At 31.7% G+C, this 21,725-nt stretch overlaps 2 protein-coding genes across 4 annotated transcripts; one reads left to right on the top strand and one right to left on the bottom strand.

Moving 5' to 3' along the window:
- Positions 1-1,854: 1,854 nt before the first annotated feature.
- LOC132600643 (aluminum-activated malate transporter 2-like) lies at positions 1,855-6,768 on the bottom strand. Its single transcript, XM_060313947.1, has 6 exons — positions 6,440-6,768; positions 5,381-5,524; positions 4,909-5,181; positions 3,846-3,961; positions 3,605-3,748; positions 1,855-2,583 (listed from the first exon to the last, which is right to left on the bottom strand). Exons 1-6 carry the CDS (start codon positions 6,696-6,698, stop codon positions 2,176-2,178), a joined length of 1,344 nt encoding a protein of 447 aa, XP_060169930.1. The 5' UTR covers positions 6,699-6,768; the 3' UTR covers positions 1,855-2,175.
- Positions 6,769-15,940: 9,172 nt separating this feature from the next.
- LOC132600642 (mitochondrial import inner membrane translocase subunit TIM22-4-like) lies at positions 15,941-20,852 on the top strand. 3 transcript variants are annotated; one of them, XM_060313946.1, is made up of 5 exons: positions 15,941-16,197; positions 18,192-18,358; positions 18,817-19,007; positions 19,190-19,262; positions 19,465-19,749. In XM_060313946.1, exons 2-5 carry the CDS (start codon positions 18,199-18,201, stop codon positions 19,506-19,508), a joined length of 468 nt encoding a protein of 155 aa, XP_060169929.1. In that variant the 5' UTR covers positions 15,941-16,197; positions 18,192-18,198; the 3' UTR covers positions 19,509-19,749. The 3 variants fall into 3 exon arrangements, with proteins under 3 accessions (XP_060169929.1, XP_060169928.1, XP_060169927.1); XM_060313945.1 differs by lacking the exon at positions 19,465-19,749 and adding an exon at positions 20,490-20,852 and having other exon boundaries at positions 15,950-16,197; positions 18,178-18,358; XM_060313944.1 differs by lacking the exon at positions 19,465-19,749 and adding an exon at positions 20,490-20,852 and having other exon boundaries at positions 15,951-16,197.
- The last annotated feature ends 873 nt before the right edge of the window (positions 20,853-21,725 follow it).

Here is a 21,725-nt window from a genome sequence, read left to right as displayed (position 1 = left end):
TTCATTTGTACCGTGTTTGGTAGGAGGTATAAATATATCCCAGGATAAATTTATACCTCCTACCAAATACGGTACAAAAAATTAGTGCTGGAATATCCCAGCCTATACCATGCACCAAACAACCCCTTAAAGTTTACAGGTTCCTGAAATTGCTGTCAAATTCATAGCTCGTTTTAGTTATTTGGCTCACAATTAAATATTTTTACATATTTAATGAATTTCATAATATAAACATGGAGTCCAAGCAAAAACTACTGAATTTGTCTGATCTAATATTGTAGCTCTGCCTCTGAATAAAAAACTTAGATCTATAATAGTTTCCAAATAATTACGCTCATCCTATCTTAAAATATTATGAAAAATAAAAATAAATAAATAAAGAAGAAAAGAACCGATCTTGATTCTTGACAACCTTTTTATCTCTCAAGTAGCTTATATTTCATTTCATACCATCTTACTCTTTTTACGATGGCCCCCGGACTTTGATCTAGTGACAAAAGCACATCGTTGAAATGCGGATTAGGCACACGTTACACGTTCATATTTTACTGCATAAACAAGATCCTGATAGTTAATAAGCGTAAAAGGGTATTGGAACGGATCCATTATCCATCCATCGAGCTTGGAACATGAATCAACCAATCTCGTGCCTTGCATGGCTGGTCCTCGAAAACTAAAATAATTTCATTAATGTTGACCTTATTCACATAACAATATTAATCACGACATGTGTTTCTCCAACCTCTTTGGTTTCAATGCCAAACTCTGGAATTTCATAAGACTAGCAAGTTGATTCATAGAGTCCACAATTTCCACTGAGTTTGACAATAAACCTGGCATGAGTGAACCTATTTTTGTCGATGGAAGTGGCTGCCTCAATTCTGCTTTTCAATTAAAGCACCAATTCTAATCATAGTTATAATTTTTTTCCATGAACAAGGCATTTGTAGAGAATTAATTGTTTCCAAATTTAGAAGTGTGTCATTTTTTACTCACAGAAGTTGGAACAAGAGAAGTAGCCGTTTCCAAATAATTCCGTTCTTCCTTTCCTAAAATATTATGAGGGAAAAATGCAAAATCAACGTTGAAAACCTTTTTATCTCACAAGTAGTTTATATTTCATTTCATATCATATCATCCCACTCTTTTGCAATGAGCCTCGGGGCTTTTGTCTAGTGATACAAATATATTGCTCATGTATGAGTTAGGCGTACATCACTGGTTCGAACGCTATCATAGTGACAAAAGCCTGATATTTAATAAGTGTAAAAAGCTATGGGAAAATAACACTCTATGGCATTTTGGGTAAAGTATTTACCCGAAATGGCCATAGTTTTTTTTTTTTTTTTTTTACATTTTGTTGCCTCCATCCCATTTTTAAAAAAAAATAATTACCCGAGATAGCCCCCCCCCCCCCCCCCCCCCCAATATCAAACTCCAAGATGCTATTTTTCCTTCCAAATCTCTTTCTACTGTTGGTGTTTTTTTAAGGGTAAAGTGTGTATACATTATGTTACACTTTTAACACTGTATAACACTACATAACACTGTAGAAGTGTGTATAAACAACTCTTATATGTTATTATACATTTTTATACGAGGTTTATACATTGTCTACAGTAGGTGTATAAAGTTATACATTGTTGTATATACAAGTTACGGCCATAATTTGTTGGGTCATAGGTTTGTAATTTAAAAATATGGCTATGCAAATGTAATTTTGTGTGCTAAATTGTATATTACTGAAATTCCCCCAAAAAGGTATAGGAACAAATCCATTATACATCCATCGAGCTTCAAACATGAATTAGCGAGTATCGAACTGTGCGTCACTGATTCTCGAAGTTTACGATGTTGACCTTATTCACTCAGAAGTAGTTTATATTTCATTTCATACCATCTCACTCTTTTTACAATGAGCCCGGGGGATTTGGTCTAGTAATAAAAACATATCTTTGATGTATGAGTTAGGCGTACATCACTTGTTCAAACATTGCCATATAGACATAAAAGCCTGATATTTAATAAGTGTAAAAAGGGATGAATAGGAACAAATATAATCCATTATCCACCATCGAGCTTCAGATATGGATCAGCAAGTCTTGAACCGTGTGTAACTGATCCTCGAAAATTACAATGATATCATCAATGTAGACCTTATATATTCACCCTTGTTCACTCAACATTAACCACAAGATGGGCCTCACCAATATTGCCACTTGGGATTCTACTCTTGCTCCCAAATCTCTTTGGTTTGGATGCTAAAATCTTGAATTTCATAAGAACAGCAAGTTGATTCACAGAGTCCACAATTTCCACAGAATTGGAGACTAAATCTAGCAAGAGTGAAGAAATTCTTGTTGATGGAAGTAGCTTTTGCAACTCTGCTTCTTCAATTAAACCACCACTTCTAATTATGGACCTTAGTTTTTCAGCTGCTGCTTTTGCCTTTAGAATATGAGAATCCGCTGTTGGATAAAGGGTCATTGTCTTCATTGACCTTGCTATTTCCTTCAGTGCACTACCACATTCCATGCTCATCTTTGTGCATGGATCTTGAATTCTTTTCCTTCCCTCTGGTGTCTGAAAAAAAAAAAAAGTATAACATAAGTTACCTTACAATCCGTTTTAAGTTCTATAAACTGATAGTACATATATAAAAAGGGAAGACCGATGTAGGAAGCATATGATATTTATGTAGGGATTGAGGAAGGGCCGCATCCGAGGGGGTGTGATGTTAGCAATCTGTCCCGACATAAGCATCAATGGCTGATTCCACAACTCGTATGAGTAACCTATAGGCCCATGGAGACTTTAATGTTGCTCAAAGGCTCCTCTTTGTACATAAATTAACTTAAAGTCAGTTTAAGTTATGTATACTGATAGTATACACGAAGGGGAGCCTTACACCAACAGTAAAATTGTCTTTGTTTGACATATAGGTTAGCAGTTCGATCCATGGAATCAGTGAATGATGTTTGCTTAAGGGTAGAATGCTTGCATTACATCCGAGTCCTTGGGGTGTGGCTTTTTCCCGGGATTTTACATAGACGGGAGATGCTTTGGGCATGTAGCTATTGTTTTATACAATGATAGTTTATAGATTCTTTATACCATTAGGTTAATTTGACCAACAATAACATGTATATTATTCGGAACAAGCCTGATATAGTTAGTTAATTTTTTTTTTTTAGAGGAATAACTAATTGCTATAATCCATCGAGTTGCACAGATCACTACTAGAAACAGAAATTTCTCCCACCGATATTCAATGGGAAATTTATGCTATAACACATGATTTTTCCACTTCATTCTCATCGAACCAGCTCACTGAAAAACGCATTGTTGGGAACAGGTTCTCATTAAAACACTGGGAAACTTCCTACTTTTTCCATGTGAAAAACTACTAGTTAGGGTTTTCCCATCGACATTCAGTGGGAAATAACCACTGAACATGTTTCAGTGGGAAAATAGAGATTTTTTAGTAGTGGATGGTGTAAAAATTCTTTATATGATCAGTTTACATAACTACTTAAGTCGAAATTAGCTCTTTAATAGATGTAACATGTTAATTATTGAGGATGTATTAATTTAGTATAATTACCATATTGCAGGAGCTAAGATCTGAGTTTAAAGCATTGATGTTGATGGCACATTCACGAACAAGATCTCCAATTTTCAAGTATTGTCCCCATGGATGTCTGTATCTGAATTTGCCATGATGTGGCTCCCATTTTGCAAAATTGACCTACAGGAACAAAATTGCAATATTATTATAACTCTATATTGAGTTAATTGTTTTTTTATTTTTTTTATTTCAGGTTTTAATTTGTTTGCCAACTAACCAGATTTTCTTCACCAGCTTTTGAGTTGATAACACATTTGTATTCCTCAAGAGATATTCTCTCCAGTTCTTCTTCAGACTTGACACCTAGTTTCTTGAAGTATTTAGTTCCATATCCTGTAAATTAATGCAACAAAATTGAATAAACAGAAAATTTTGACTAAACGAATCACGTCACTATATAAAATCATACATATTACATATACTATTAGTATAAAACTGCTTGATTATATTAGGAGGGAAAAAATGTATATAGTAGTATTAGTACGTTACATTGACTCATCCACCAATTTCACTAGCTGTTGGTACACATCTGGCATTTGTTTGTACAACTCCTAACAAATTTTTAGTACACTAAATGATTTTATATAGGGATAATTGTACTTTTGGACCGCTCAAATAAATAATAGCCAGTAAATGTACAGGTTTTGTATATTAAGTATAAATATACATATATTATACATATATATACACAAAATATACTTATTATATATATAATCGGTTTTGTATATCTTGACTAGAGCCCATAATTAATTCCAGCCGACCTGCCAAAATGAGAAAACCCCATTTTTTCTAAAATTTTGTCATTTCAGTATGATTTCACAGGACTACAACCTTCTGATAATATCTAAATTCTAAAATACAATAATATCTAAAATATCACATTGGTTGACAAGATAGGCCGTTGTCTCCTTATATATACATGATGCAATTGACAATCTTCACTTCATGAATTTATTTTGAGGTTGAGTTCGATTCAAAGTCCATTTTTTTTTATCTGGTATAAGAATCGAACTCATTTATTTCTTGTTTTACCCAATATTGAACATGTAGTCAGTCATATTGTATGCTCTAGGTATTCAACTCTTAGCGTTCGAGATGTTAAAATGTGTCACATTTGGGCTATTATCTCAGGGAATATATAGCCTGTTATTATTATCTTATATATGGGGTGGCAATCATCAATTCGTCAACTAGTTTTGGGGTTGAGTTTGGTTGTGGTCATTTTTCTCTACAATTACTACATTAAATGTAAGAGAATCAAAATTAAGGACAAGATGTACCTTCAAGGGAAAGTCCAAGATTTTCGACATTTGTGGCAATTAAATTATGAAGATCTTCACCAGCCCAAACAGGGTATATGATCACATTAAACAAGATCGCAGCTGCACCCCCAATGAGAATAGTCGTCACCCTAGTAATAGCTTTGTCGAGCACCACATGGTCTCGATATCCCGATACGGAGATCATAGAGAACGTTAGGATGAAAATGAGAATTCCATAGTCATATCTCACCTTCAATTTTGGTATGAATCTCATAAACGTCGCTATTGTAGCTGTTTTAACCCAATCATGAAACTTGTTAGGCGTTCATACTATTAAAAATAGAGTTACAGTTATTGTCAGTGTAAGAAAGACATTTATACAAATCTTCTTACACGTATATATAACTTAAAACTCTATATAAAGAAGACAAAATTAAAGAAAAATGTAGATCACTGAGGAAATATTAAGAATATTAAACTATCAATTTACCTACTGAAAAAACAGATAATCCAAGTATTATTGGTTGCACTTTCTCTGACCCTGAAAAGGTAGAAAGTTTATGAGCTGCAACACCTAATGAACAAGCTAAAAATGTTGCAAGTCCTCTATTAACTCCTTTCCCAAGTGTTGCTCCTGCAAAAAATAAAAAATAAATATATATATGGTTCAGTTAATTCATAACATCTTTTTTTCTCACGATGTTCTTTTGATTATAAATAATTATTTAGTGACTTTGTACAATATTTAGGCAAAAGTTGAGTGATTATCTCTGTTGTAGAATATTAAAATAAATACTAATCTAAAAGAGAGAATCAAGCAAGACAATCCAATGGAGAATATGAAACAAGCAGGCAGCTATTTCTAGGAAGCTATTTAAATGGTTTGATTAAAGCTACAATATATTTTTAGGCAACTATGGGATAATAATTTTTGCACACGAAACACGATACAAATAGTTCGATAGAAATTCTACAATCTACTAATATTCAGGACCACAACCCTTCAAATCAATAACAGAATCCAATGGATAATATGTAAGGAAATTTCAGAAAATTATCTTTTACCATACAGTAGTAATTTTTCCACCATATGGTAAATAGTTTGATAAAAATTCTATAACCTACTAATATGAACACAACCCTTCACATCAACAAAAAATAATACTCCTACGATAAGTAGATAAAGTATTTTCAGAAAATTATCTATACAATAGTAATTTTCCCACATGGCACAAATAGTTCGATAGAAATTATGTTAACTTACTAATATGAAGAAACACAACCCGTCAAATCCTATACTATATGATGATATACTTTTCGTTACAAAAAAAAAAATAGTTTTTTTTTATAGCAGTAATTTTCCCACATAGTACAAATAGTTCGATAGAAATTATGTAACTTACTAATATGAAGAAACACAGCCCTTCAAATCCTATATATGATGATACTTTTTCGTTACAAAAAAATAGTTTAATGACTTGATGCAATTATAATATAAAACATGATGATCATACGAGAAATTATCCCTACGATTAAATGGAAAACTTACCAACAGAAAATTCGAAGACGACGACAACAGTCAAAACTGCCCACATTGAAGAAACACCAAATCCTTCATAATTATACAATGGTTCAAAATAGTAGAACAATGAGACTATAGCAATTGCCAATCCAACTTTCACTGAATGAACAACTTTTCTTGGATCATCTTCAGCTATTTGTTTCACATTGCTCCCAAATGAACACACCTTATTAGAAGCTGGCAATTTCTTCAAAATCCCAACATTTTCTTTATTCTTCACTGCCATTCTTGAATTCTCTGTAATAGTTTTTTTTTTTTTTTTTGAAGGACTATTGAAGAAGGTTTACTATATAGGATTATGAGGTTAATTGTTTATATAGAGGAAAAGGAGGACAAGATTGGCATTATTTCTATCTCTATCACTATCACTATCACTATCAATCAAGCTATTCATTAATGTACACAACAAAGAAATCACCTGTCAATACTTTGACACGTTTTCACATGAGATCGACTTAATGGTGACCACTAGTATACTTTTTGTAATTTTGTATTCATTCTTAGTCATTATTATTGTTATGACTATTATTATAATATTGTTATGACTAACCCGTCTTAAGTTATGTCGGATTTTTCCTGCGACAACTTTCGAATTCGGTACCATTATTTAGTATTGTAGCTTTTTTTTTTCTTTTCTTTTTTCATTTTGGTAATAATCACTTGGCATTCGGTATATATAAAGGAGAAAGTGCTATCTTTATCCGTTTTCTCTTTTTAGAACAACTGTTTAGATTAAATCTAAAGATCTCTTTTGAATAAATAAAAAATTTTATGAGAAAATATTTAGATTACGATCTAAAATTTAAATAATCTACTATTTTATCTGTAAGATTGAGAAATATAAGAACAAACATTATAGACTAGCGTCTAACTTGTCCTAAAGAGTGATTCCCAAAGATTATATTACATAACTTATACCTAGATGAACCCTTAAACTTGGCATGTTTTGTAAGATAGGCATATAAACTTACAAGGTGACCAGATAGACACTTAAACTTACTCAAAGTGTATTTTTCAAGTTTTCCAGTTGTTTTGAAAACAAAAACTATATTTTTCAAACACTCACAATTTTCATGGCCAAACAAGCCCTAAATATATCACAAAATATTTTTTTTAAAATGCAAAAATAAGGCAAACGCATATACATGAGACTATAAATGTGCACTTAAACCAATAAATACTCGCTAATCGCAATTTTGCAGCTTTCAATTAACTCGATTTTTTTTTTACACTTGAATAATTAAAAAACAATAACTTTAACCAATAAAAATCCTTAAAAAAAGAAATTTCAAATTAAGAAAACTGTAAAGCCGAGAAGAAAATCCTTAAAAAAAAAAAAATCTTAATTTGAAATTTCTTTTTTTAAGGATTTTTATTGGTTAAAGTTATTGTTTTTTAATTATTCAAGTGTAAAAAAAAATCCGAGTTAATTGAAAGCTGCAAAATTGCGATTAGCGAGTATTTATTAGTTTAAGTGCACATTTATAGTCTCATGTATATGCGTTTGCCTTATTTTTGCATTTTAAAAAAAATATTTTGTGATATATTTAGGGCTTGTTTGGCCATGAAAATTGTGAGTGTTTGAAAAATATAGTTTTTATTTTCAAAACAACTGGAAAACTTGAAAAATACACTTTGAGTAAGTTTAAGTGTCTATCTGGTCACCTTGTAAGTTTATATGCCTATCTTACAAAACATGTCAAGTTTAAGGGTCCATTTAGGTATTAAGCCTAACTTTTAACATATTGATGGTGGGGCTTGTAAAAAAGGTCATTTGCATAAAGCAACTGCTCGCTACAGGGCATTTGCGTAAATCAACTGCTCACTACGAATTTCTCTGAGGGATCGAACTCTAGACATTTAGTTAATATTGGAGAATTTATGCACATCCCACCGCTTCCATTGGTGGTATTATTTTTATATTATCATGATTTGTTTGCAAGTAAGTTGCAACTAAAAGTGACAAAAAATGTGGTTTGCTGGGATCCTTGGACTCTGTACAACTGTATCTAGGTTGTTTGACCAGGAAGTTGCTTGTGGTTACACGATTCTTTTTGTTTTTTCTGTGTTTTTTTGTAATAAAAGATAGTTATATTTTAATAATTAAGTATCAAAAGAAGATTCCACTAGCAAAGTCTCGCTTTTCACTTTTTAATACTCAATAATGGTGTATCTTTGATGGGGAAAAATAATTTTATATATTTGGTGGCTGCAAGTGGAACGAATAATTCACAATATCAAAGGTTTTAGGTACTTTTAGGTACCTTATCATATTGTCAAAAGGTTATCACTTACCCACTGAGAATCTAAGGTATATCTCTAGAATTAACGAGGAACCTTTTTAGAGAAAAAAGGACCAAAATCATACATTATGTTTGAGTTTGAATCAAAATCATACATATTCTTTCACATGAAGCACTAATAGTACATTATATTTGCATAAGCGGTGCACTTTTAGTCAAACTCTCAAATATTTTTTTAAAAATTTAACGGAAAAGAACAAAAATGCCCCTGAACTTTTAGAAAAGGTATAAAAATACCCTTTATTCATCTATTTTGCTAAAACTACCCCTCAATTCAACTTTTTGGCTCATTTATTCCCCTTGACTAACGGACAACACTAATTTTTTTTTTTAAATAAAAAAATAAATTGCACATGACATTTTATTACTGAAAAACTGATTTATTCTTTTAAAAAGAAATCTGAAAAATCATTATTTGTAGAATAAGGAAAAATAATTTTTCAACACCCGTTTCTTTGAAAAACAAATGTAGTAAGCCTTTTATATATATATATATATATATATATATATATATATAAATGGATTTTCATTAAAACATGTGGAATTTTTTTAAATTTGGAAAACTTTTTTTTAACGAGTAAAACCTTGACTAACGGACAACACTAATTTTTTTTCTTTTCAAAATGTGAAAAATTGAATTTTTATAAAAATCTGAAAAAAAAATATTTTTTTTATGGAAAAACTGTGTTTAAAAAAAAACCAGAAAACTATCTTTTTTTAAATCTAGAAGAAAATTATGGAGTATTAGTTTTGCACATTTTACTTAAAAAAACAATCAGTTTTTCAGATTTAAAAATTGAATTTTCTAAAAATAAAAATGGAGTTTCCATCCGTTAAAAAAAAGTTTTCCAAATTTAAAAAAGTTTCACATGTTTTAATGAAAATCCAATTCTGTTTTTTTGTTTTTTATATATATAAAAGGCTTACTACATATGTTTTTTAAAGAAATGGATGTTGAAAAATTATTTTTCCTTATTCTATAAATAATGATTTTTCAGATTTCTTTTTAAAAGAATAAATCAATTTTTTAGTAATAAAATGTCATGTGCAATTTAAATTTTTTTTAAAAAAAAAAATTAGTGTTGTCCGTTAGTCAAGGGGAATAAATGAGCCAAAAAATTGAATTGGGGGTAGTTTTAGCAAAATAGATGAATAAAGGGTATTTTTATACCTTTTCTAAAAGTTCAGGGGCATTTTTGTTCTTTTTCAGTTAAATTTCTAAAAAAATATTTGGGAGTTTGACTAAAAGTGCACCACTTATGCAAACATAATGTACTATTAGTGCTCCATGTGAAAGAATATGTATGATTTTGATCCAAACCCAAACATAATGTATGATTTTGATCCTTTTCTCAACCTTTTTATGTCATTTACGATTGAATAAAAGAAAAGTAAGTTCAGAAAAGGATCTTAGGATGTTTAATAGGCGTTTAAACATGAAATTTCAAATCATCCAAAAAAGCATGATTTGGGATTTCAAATCATGATTTCAAATTTTTTAAATGTAAAAATTGACCCATAAGATTATATTTTGTAAAAATAGATCCATAAGTTGGTATATATATTTATCAATCATGTTTACCAACCATTTATATCAAATATTAAAAGATCTACAAGTTGGTAGTATATTTATAATAAATTTACTCGTACCAACCATGTGGGAGTATCAGATTAAAGAGTAGTTACACTACAACTCATGTCAATTTTCCATTTTATTGAACTAAAGTTTGATTAATTGATGTTGTATTTTTTAGAAAAGTCTTCTAGTAACGTATTAATTTTGTTATGAACTATCACTGGCTTATTTGGTAAGATTGTATAAGAATTGAGAAATTTTTTATGGTTTTCACAACTTGTAGGGCTTTTATGTCTATAAGATAAAATATAACTTGAGAAATTCAAATTACATATCCAAACAATTTGATTACTCTATGCATGCTCCAATTAGCTCGGGGGTTATAGCTCCATTCAATCTCACAAAGATTTTCTCTCTTTTTACAATTTTTCTATATTAACTTTTACCGATCTTGTTAATTTATAGTAGACTACAAAAGTAGATCTTGCCGAACTAATGATGAAGCCATCCCAATATTAGTCATATACATAAAAGCAATTTGGTACACAACATGAGGTAATTATAAAAAATTTCTTGTACCAAATAGAATTTACGGTACACAATCCTATCTTGTATTTTGTAAGAGACTATTTTCACATCCCAACTTTTACCACGTTTTTATTATTTTAAATCCTTGGAAATTGTTTGATAATATTTTACTAATATTACCGTATGTAAGATTCATAACTTTCAAAGTTTTCAAATCTAGATAACTATTTAAATTTAAAACAATAATGAGATATTTTATTTAACCAAACTTGTAGTTTTAATAAAAAAAAAAAAGAGATTTTCTTCCGAGACAAACTATATAAAGTGTAAGTTAAATACATATATTAAAAAATATCCAATCAAGTACCATTGTATAAAAATAAAAGAAGAGACAATGTTGATTAAGGAAAATCTGATATTCTCTTGGAATTTCATGCTTGTAGTTATTAGTAACGACGTGTCTTTTAAAAATGAATTAATTAATGTATATTCTTACTTATGATATGCAAAAAAGAACAAAAGATTACATAATCACATATTATTACCAAATAAATATAAAAAAAGATTACATAATAACATAGCTACCAAACCAACCAGTTACGATGACTTTGAAGGAAAGTGAAATCTAATTTTATAATTTCTAACAGACATATATGTTTGACCATGTAAAGTTTTTTTGAAGGTCTGACAAAAATTACAATTATTTTATTTAAATTTTTTTGTGCAAAATAATTGTTTTAAATATTTTTCCAAAATTTGATTCATATCTAAATGCTTGTTCTTCAAGGGAAAAAAGACCTTTTTTCCAAAAAACTTCCTCCAACAAGACTGTCCAAATATACTAGTTACTTTCTTGGTTTAAGGTACCCATTCCCGATGAATCTTTACATTAACAACTGGCGGGATCACTATTGGATTTATTGTTTTCATAGTAGGACCCTTAAACATGCCAGATGGACCCTTAAACTTGACATGTTTTGTAAGATAGGCATATAAACTTATAAGGTGACCAGATAGACACTTAAACTTACTCAAAGTGTATTTTTCAAGTTTTTCAGTTGTTTTGAAAACAAAAACTATATTTTTCAAACACTCACAATTTTCATGGCCAAACAAGCCCTAAATATATCACAAAATACTTTTTTTAAAATGCAAAAATAAGGCAAACGCATATACATGAGACTATAAATGTGCACTTAAACCAATAAATACTCGCTAATCGCAATTTTGCAGCTTTCAATTAACTCGGATTTTTTTTTACACTTGAATAATTAAAAAACAATAACTTTAACCAATAAAAATCCTTAAAAAAAGAAATTTCAAATTAAGAAATTTCTTTTTTTTTAAGGATTTTCTTCTCGGCTTTACAGTTTTCTTAATTTGAAATTTCTTTTACACTTGAAATACTGAACTTAGAAATTTCTTAATTTGAAATTTCTTTTTTTAAGGATTTTTATTGGTTAAAGTTATTGTTTTTTAATTATTCAAGTGTAAAAAAAAAATCCGAGTTAATTGAAAGCTGCAAAATTACGATTAGCGAGTATTTATTGGTTTAAGTGCACATTTATAGTCTCATGTATATGCGTTTGCCTTATTTTTGCATTTTAAAAAAATATATTTTGTGATATATTTAGGGCTTGTTTGGCCATGAAAATTGTGAGTGTTTGAAAAATATAGTTTTTGTTTTCAAAACAACTGAAAAACTTGAAAAATACACTTTGAGTAAGTTTAAGTGTCTATCTGGTCACCTTATAAGTTTATATGCCTATCTTACAAAACATGTCAAGTTTAAGGGTCCATCTAGGTATTAAGCCTAAATTATATACTAATTATACACGATTATATTAACACATTACACATGAATTATTCACATAATATACATCTGTTGGTTAGTTTTACCTTAAGTGGTTGGGTGAGCGGCTATTTAGCTTAATTCTTCTTTTTTAAATGATTTAATGTACTTGAATATGTCTTGTGAACAAAATATACAATTCTCTCTGTTGCAGTTTATGTAACACTTTCTTTTTTAGTCCGTTCACAAAGAACGACACACTTTCATATTTGGAAACAAATAGCTTTACACTTCCCATTTTACATTTTATGAAAAGCTTTGATAACAACTACAAATGTTATAACAAATTTAATGTCATAAATTTCAATTTTTTTCATAACCATACGAATATATGACATATTATAAATCACAAGTTTCAAGAAAATTATTTTTCTTGAATTTCGTGCCCATTCAAATTACAGTGTCACATAAATTAAACTGAGGGAGTTCTAACTAATATCCTTAGCTTTGAGTATCCGTTTGGCCATGAGAATCATTCTTTTTTGTTTTTCAGAATATTTTTCCACTTTATTTCAAAATCAGTGTTTGGTTATAAAATTTTCAAATCCAACTTAAAATTAGATTTCAAATTTGAAAACATTGGTCCAAACATGTTTTCCAACTCCATCTCCATAAATTTCAAATAAAGTTCTCTCTTCTCTCCTTTGTAAAAAGTATAATCAAACACAACTTCATCTGCAACTCCAACTTCATAAATTTCAAATAATAAAAGAATATTTGAAATCTATGGCCAAAATTCTAATAAGTTATAATGAAACCCATTAAAGTCACATGAAGCCAAATTGGGAGTCTTTTCTAAACCAATTTGAAGACATAAAGGGAAAAATACATAAGAGGAAAAAGACATACATAGAAGCTAAGTTTCACCAAATTCTGACCTTAAACAACAGCATGGTCCCCAATGTTTTGTCGTAATCTTGTTCAACACAGTGAAGATCAAATTGTCATCTCCTTCTCCTTGGGAGAGTCTTCTATGAACTTTCACCTTTCACACAAAGATACTTTTAGGGGTCTTTTGGTTTAAGGTATAAGGTGAGTTATCTCAGCACTAATTTTTATACCATGTTTGGTATAAGGTATAAATTAGTGTTGGGATAAATTTATATCTTGTACCAAACATGATATAAAAATTAGTGCTGGAATAACCCAGCTTATACCTTCTTAACCCACTTATACTGGGATTATTTTATACCATTTTTTTAGATGGTATAAAATAATCCCAATAGATGGGATAAATTAGTCCCGGGATTATAATCCCGGGACTAATGAGTCCTTAAACCAAACGACCCCTTAGTATTATTATTGTTATTGAGATTACAAGTTGATGAATTGATTGATTGGAACGCGTAATAAGTAATCTGATAAGTAGTATAAATTAAGCATAGCTTATATAGAGTGATGTCACCGATTGTTTCAACTTGAAAGTGAAGTATATGAGTTGGACATCTCAACATCAAAGGTAGAGTAGAATGATAATTGATAAATAATCTTCACCTATCTCGGCTCGAGTTTCGAGTTTTTGGAATTGGAGTCTCCTTTAGTAGAAAATGCAAAATCTCCTAAGATGGAGTCGGAATACATGTTAATTTAAAACTTGATATTTTGTCGTAATATTATTACAATTTTGGCAGCCTTCAAAAGTAATTTGACTCTCCAAGTGTAGATCGGTGGGTTAATAGTGGCGATCTTTGAACCATTTCGGTATGTATTTATCGTACCGCTGGCATGTTATAGTTCTCAAACATATTTCTTCATCTTTTTATTTCTAACTTTCAAATTAACGATCCGATATGACTTGTGAATGGACCGACAGAACGATTAGGTTAAATGTAACTTAAAGTCATAATTAATTTATCATTACTTGCATACCACACTTCTAAAACTTTTTTTTTTTTTTAATTTTCTTTGTTTGTAGCCTTGAAATCATGACGAACCTACCTGATTAATGAGTAATCTAACATGATAACTAGGCTGAATAAAAAAATGAAGTCATAATCATTTTTTATGACTGACATGCCACAATTCTGTAACGTATTTTTAATTTGTAGCTTTGAAATCATGACGACAAACATGAATTATGAGTAATCTAATAAGATAACTAAGTTGAATATATCATGAAGTCATATCAATCTGTCATGACTTATGTACTACCGTTGATCTATTTGTTGTTCCACTTGCCGACATCTCTTACCATCTCTCCCACGTAGCTTAAATATTGTAGAATTAGAAATTTTCATTAATTTGAAACCGTCAATTTCCACACAAAATCAAAAGCGGGTGCAAAACTTTTTTTGGAGCGGATTTCCCTTCATTTTGGGTGGTCTTTAATTTTTGCCCTTCAAATTGGTGGTCTTTAAGTTTTACCCTTCGCCTAATACCCCAAGGTTGTAGGTTCGAACTCCAGCTCAATTAAAAAAAAAATCCAAAGCCAGAAGTTGCAAAATTTGCAAATTTGTGTTTGCAAGGCAGAATTTGGCCTTAAGGCAAAAATTTGCAAATTCTAATCATGTACAAATTTTGCCTGAAAGACAAAAGTTAAAGACCAACATTTTGAGGGACAAAAATTAAAGACCACCCCCAGCGAACGATAATCCTGCAAATTGCCCAGTACAAAATTAAAGAGCCCAAAATCGAATATTGGCCTCGAAGTATCTCCTGAGCCCATTTTGTATTTGGGTTATGGCTCCAAACAGCTCTTAAGTCCAAACCCATAAACCCATTTTGAAGGAAGAAATTGCACAGTTTTCCCTTCAAATGGCTTGTTTTTAATTTTTGTCCTTTGAATGGGAGGGTCTTTAATTTTTATCCTTTAAATAGACTGATTTTTAATCTTATCCTTTAAAATCAAACTCATTTCTAGGGAAGTGTAAGTTTTTTAAGGGCGCAGAACATAACGTGTGGGATATTATGATGCGAAAATATGAAGTAATTGCACAGTTTTCCCTTCAAATGAACTGGTCTTTATTTTTTTCCCTTCAAATGGACTGGTCTTTAATTTTTGCCCTTCAAATGGGCTGGTCTTTAATTTTTTTCCTGTCAAAATCGAACTTATGCTTAGCGGAACATAAGTTCTTTAAGAACGCGAGCATAACTTATGAATACTATAATGCGTAACTTATACCCTCTTGTAGGCATAAGTTCGATTTTGAAGGGAAAAAGATTAAAGACCAGCCCATTTAAAGGGCAAATGACCCTGAAAATATAATCTTCTGTCAACAAAAAAATTGTTTTCTTGAGGAACAAACATCAAAGACCAGCACAAAATAGGGACAAAAGTGCAAACGACCCATTTTGAATAAAACTAAAACCTACACAGCCGTAACGCCGGTTGCCGCCCATACAAGTTACCTCTCTTTCTTTTTACAATTACCCATATTTGTTACTCACTATATATGAAATCTCTACATGAATTGAGATAAAATTTGAAACTTGAAACATCATCAACTTCACTAAACTCACCCAAAAGGTAAGTTAGTTTCTTTGCTTTTTAAATTTTTTTCAATGTTCTAAGATCTACATTTTCTATTGTTCCTATGGGAGGGAAGGAAAAAAAAAAAAGGGCTTTGTATTAATGTTTGAGCAATCATGACATTTTTTTTGGGGGCCTATAGTTTTACTTTCGAAATGCACTCTAGGTGTTTGACAAAATGTTGTAGTTCTTAAGGTCGTTTTCTCCTTTCAAGAATCCATTACAAACCCCTTAAGGGTTGTTTCATGCTGAGATTAGTTATACTGAGATTAGTAATGCTGGGGTTAGTTATCCTGATATTAGTTATGCTAGGATTAGTTATCCTATATTAGTTAATAGTTATGCTGGGATTAGTTATCCTGATATTAGTTAATAGTTATACTGGTATTAGTTATCCTGATATTAGTTATGCTGAGATTAGTAATGCTGGGGTTAGTTATCCTGATATTAGTTATGCTGGGATTAGTTATCCTATATTAGTTAATAGTTATGCTGGGATTAGTTATCCTGATATTAGTTAATAGTTATATTGGTATTAGTTATCTTGATATTAGTTAATAGTTATATTGGTATTAGTTATCCTGATATTAGTTATACTGAGATTAGTTATGCTGTAATTAGTTATCCTGGTATTATTTTTCTTATTGACTGTTTGCTTTGTTGAATTAAAAATAACATGTACTCCCTCCATTTCAATTTATGTGAACCTGTTTGATTGGGCACGGAGTTTAAGAAAGAAGAAAAGGCTTATAAACATGTGATGTTAAATGAGTCACATATATTGTGTGGCTATAAATCATTGCATAAAGGTAAAGTGTTTTCAAATATAGAGAGAGGTCATTCTTTTTGGCACGGACTAATAAGAAAATAAATTCACATAAATTGAAACGGAGGGAGTATTGCATAATTCCAAAGAAGAAGTTGTTTGTTTACAAAAATATCCTCCACCTTATTTAGTAGAAAAGGGGTTTAAGGGACCTGGCGGAGGGATAATTATTCCGGGTACTATTATTCCACCATTTGGCCGGATAACTTATCCCAGTACTATTTCTAATCCTGGTATAACTTATCGCAGGAGTAGTAACCAAACGAGGGATAATCTAAATTCTTATTCCAGGACTATTTATGCTTGTCCAGCATACCAAACGACCCCTTATTGTTCTCATTCACACACAATAGATTTGGAAGAAGAAACACAAGCATTCGTTTCTGATTATTGCAACGCATACCATCTGTTTGATGAAATTCCGAAAGAGTTTCTCTGAACAATCTCTTACTTTTTAGTTATTCTCGGAATAGCGTCAATGAAGAGGCTTTGAATTTATTTGTGGGTATTCATAATACTGAACTTCTGATTGATTGGTTTACCGATTTGGTATTTCATAAATGAGGTACTCCGGGTGACCGACGTCTACCTCAAATTTCATGTTGCACGTATCCATTTCGGTCGTTATCTATTGCAATGAATACTGAATATGGACTGTACTATTATCAGATATCACTATTTGGACGTGATTGATGTTCCATAAATGGTTATGATGCAGACATAGTTTGAAATTTTAAATTTGTATTCGGATTAAAGGAACTTAAGCTTAGAGTAGTTTCTCTCTAAAGTTTGATTACGTACATGGTTAGCAGTGCATATTTTTAGGGTTGTACTACTTATCCGTTGCACTCTCTCGGTGCTATTCTTTAACAACTACAACAATGGTTTTTTGGTCAATCTCCATTCTGAGAATTTTGATCAACTTAATACGAGAAAATTTTATTTCAATATGCTTAGTCTGGACTCTTGAACCTGGAACTTTTTACTATCGTACGAGTGAAAGATTCATAACTTTCTTATTTTCAGCTGATGCTGATATTTATCTAAATACAGTTAACAAAATTGCAACTTCAGTGCATTTAATTCCAAGCTCCTGGTAGGGGAAATTCTCAATGAGGGGGCTCAATCTACTTCTCTTGAACTAATTACAGATTTATTCTATCAGAGCTGCTATGAGTGATCCGGCAACTGAATCAAATGACGCGCAATCAAGCTCCCAAGAACCTCAGAAACCCCAGATCGAGCCTATTCGGATGCCTACTGTGGAGGAAATAAGGGGCCAAGACATTTGGAACAACTGTGCAGTCCGTAGTGTTGTAAGCGGAGTCATGGGTATGCTTTAATCACAAGGCATGGTGGATCTCTCTCCTAGTTGAATGAATATTTGTGTCGAATTGTTCAGTCTTTATTTAGTGGATGAACTGTCCAAAATGTCATTTTTGCAATGCTTAATATAAAGAAAATAATACTTCTCTTTATGAAAAAAAGCATGACAATTTTTCTCTGTTTGATGTCATAATTATGTGACAAGTGTCAAGAGGTAATCCAAGAGTCTTTAGACTTAATCTTGTTGAGAATGAGAGAGCTTGATTCCTCTTATCTTACACGCTTTATCAAGTGTCATTATTTGTGAATGGCATCTCGTTTCATGGCCTCTGTTTGTATCTAATTGGATATTTTTTTCTGGTAAGTGGTAACTTGCTTGAATTGATATCTTTGTCGATGTTTATGGAATTTGCTGAGAGGTTACTTTTGGGGTTCATCTGTTGACACATCGTTTTGTTTTGTAGGAGGAGGACTTGGGTTGTTCATGGGTATGTTTCTTGGTGCACTTGATAACCCAATAATGCAAGAGGAAATGACTACTAGGCAGCAAATTGTATACCAAGCAAAGCAGATGGGTCGAAGGAGTTGGAGTTCCTGCAAGACTTTTGCTGTTATGGGGTTGGTTTTCTCTGCTGCTGAATGTACTGTTGAGAAGGTACTTTTGATCCTTAGAAGATGATAACCATATGGGATTCTGCAGCGGCCGTTTTACAATTCCTCTTAAATTTTGGAATGATGGAAGAGAAGTTGGAAATCATTCTCACAATTAGAATCAGATACTACTCAAATATTCTAAAACTCAAATGTCATAACTGTTTTCTTGTCTTGTGTTCAAAGGTACGAGCAAAGCATGACATGACAAATACAGCAGTTGCAGGGTGCGTAACAGGAGGCACATTATCAGCTAGAGGTAACGTTTGTTACTTTGACCATGAGGAATCTTCAATAGATATACTTTCATATCTTACATGATTAGTATAATTTTTTGTCTAGATAGAGTTCCATCAATTTTGAAATTCATATAGAGACAAGCAGATAGTAGTTTCACATTGAAAAGAAACCAAAAGAAAGAATATCTGGGAATTTTCATCAGAATGTAACTCATGTCATAGGTGGTTTCAGCTACGTAACAGCGAGAGTGCATCCAACAATTTGAGAGGAGAGTTCGGCCTCAGTTGAAACAATTGTAGCTAGTCCCAACTAGTTTGGGATAATGGGATTAAGGCGTCAAGTTCTTGTATCTTTTTTTCTAATAACTGTGGTGTCTGCGCTAGTTTGTGCGCACCTCGACTACCCTATTTTATTTTCTTGAGCTATATAAAGTACTGCTCATCTCTGAACCGATAAAGTGTATTTGGTCTGCTTGCTATTTGACTTAAATCTTTTGCCTAATTGAATTGCGGTCTCTCCTTCATTTCAGGCGTTTTTTGTGTTGATAACATTGCTGACCACAGTATTGTATACGATATATATATTCTCCCCTCCGAAAATTAATGGCTGGAAGTGGCACGTGGCAGTGTAACCATTTAACACAGATGCTCTTCTGATTTTAGCGTTTGTCCTTTGAATTACTTTAGGACAAGGGGGCAAATAAGGGCGGTGGGGTGTTGGGGCTACTTTCAAAAGATATAATGGAAACGATTCATGCTTGCTTTTGTTTTCTTAAGGAAAGCCTATAGTCAATGTGAGAATCCCAGTCAAGTATTTTAGATTCCATTTTATCCCAGGGTGTCAGGGAACTTTAAATAGAACGTTCTCCTTCAACTATCAAGATGCTGCTTGCCCCGATTTCAAGTTACCGGTTCAGAGATTCCATTCACTGAGTTGGTTTTCCCGCGATCTAACTTGTAGTTAAGACGCACATTAGATCCTTTTTCTCTCTTATTGCCTGCACCATCATCCGGATTACTGGAATAAGGAGTTCACTACAGATCATTGCATTTTCCTGATCTCATTCCAGGAGTAGTATGTAGTATACTAAACCAGATGAGGCTAAAGAATATCGGCTATTCTAAATTTGCTTGTAGAGTTGAGCCTTGTGGCTGATGAAGCAAGTAACCGGACTGTTTGCGATTTGATTTGTTATTTCTATCAAGCATATTTTTTTTATTTATACTGCAATCCCATTTCGTTTCAGGTGGACCAAAAGCTGCGTGCATGGGTTGTGCTGGCTTTGCGACATTTTCAGTCTTGATAGAAAAGTTCTTGGATCGATATCACTAAATCCAGAAGTACACAATATGGATCGTTCCTCAAACTGGACGAACACCAACCTACTTTATGCTTTATAATCACATTTTTTTGCCCCCAACGACGAGATTAATTATTCCCATTCCATGTGGAATGAGCGATATTGTAAACGTGCCGCTCACTTTTACAATCATATTTGCCCTCTGTGCACTCCTTGAGTTTGTGCATATTGGACCCAGAACTGGGAAAATGTAGCATTTATACACAAATCTATGACATTTTTGTTTAATAAGGTAGTATTTGTACTGTATACTTTCTTTAGTCTCCAATGAAAATGCTAGTTTCTTAGCAAGTTAATTTAGACATGAGACTGGGGGAAAATAATATAATGATTTGGTGTAAACACTAGGTGCTGATTAGTTTTTACCGGTTTGTAGTTTCTTAAAAATCTCAAAGCTTTTGTGAAGACACTTAAGCGAATCATCTGAAGCAAATTCTCAAGTCGGGCACTCGCTGAAGCATTCCATACAATAGGAATGAAAGAGCCATCAAGAACTTGAACTCGAATTGCAGAAATGTGTAAACAGGGGACAATGTTTAAATAGCGACGAATAATACCTTTTGTCCAAATTCCCCTTTGTATGATAGTTTACTCGAATGCGCACAAGCTCACTCAGACATCACGATTATAAAATACATACAATCTTTATTCAACCTAGTTTGGTATTGAATGAAACTTAGAATCGACTTTTCTTTTTGGTCAAAGGAAAGGAAATTCATTTAATCAAGTGGCGTTTGCTTAAACTGAAACATTCCGGGGCTACAAAAATAGTTATAAATTGTTGAGATTTTTTCCCGAGAAGTCAAATTTTCTAAGAGTATTTTCATAAATAAGAGTACTTTTTTATTCCAAAAATGACACACTTTTTTACCATTTTAGCATATTCGGAAATCACTTACGGTTAATGAAGGACCACTAATTAAGAAATTAAATTAAATCCTAATTAATACATATCATTTTCTCTTTCACCATCATCTTTCTCCCTAAATAAGAAATTGTGATTCTAATTAATACGTGCTTATCACTTTGTCTTTCATCATTATTTTTTTCCACTAATTAAGGAATTCGTTTAACACTAATTATTCTTAGTTTCAGTTTTATGATATATTTATATCATGTATA

The sequence above is a fragment of the Lycium barbarum genome, chromosome 6, assembly GCF_019175385.1.
Source record: "Lycium barbarum isolate Lr01 chromosome 6, ASM1917538v2, whole genome shotgun sequence".
Taxonomy (NCBI): domain Eukaryota; kingdom Viridiplantae; phylum Streptophyta; class Magnoliopsida; order Solanales; family Solanaceae; genus Lycium; species Lycium barbarum.
This window is presented reverse-complemented; position numbering and strand designations above follow the sequence as displayed.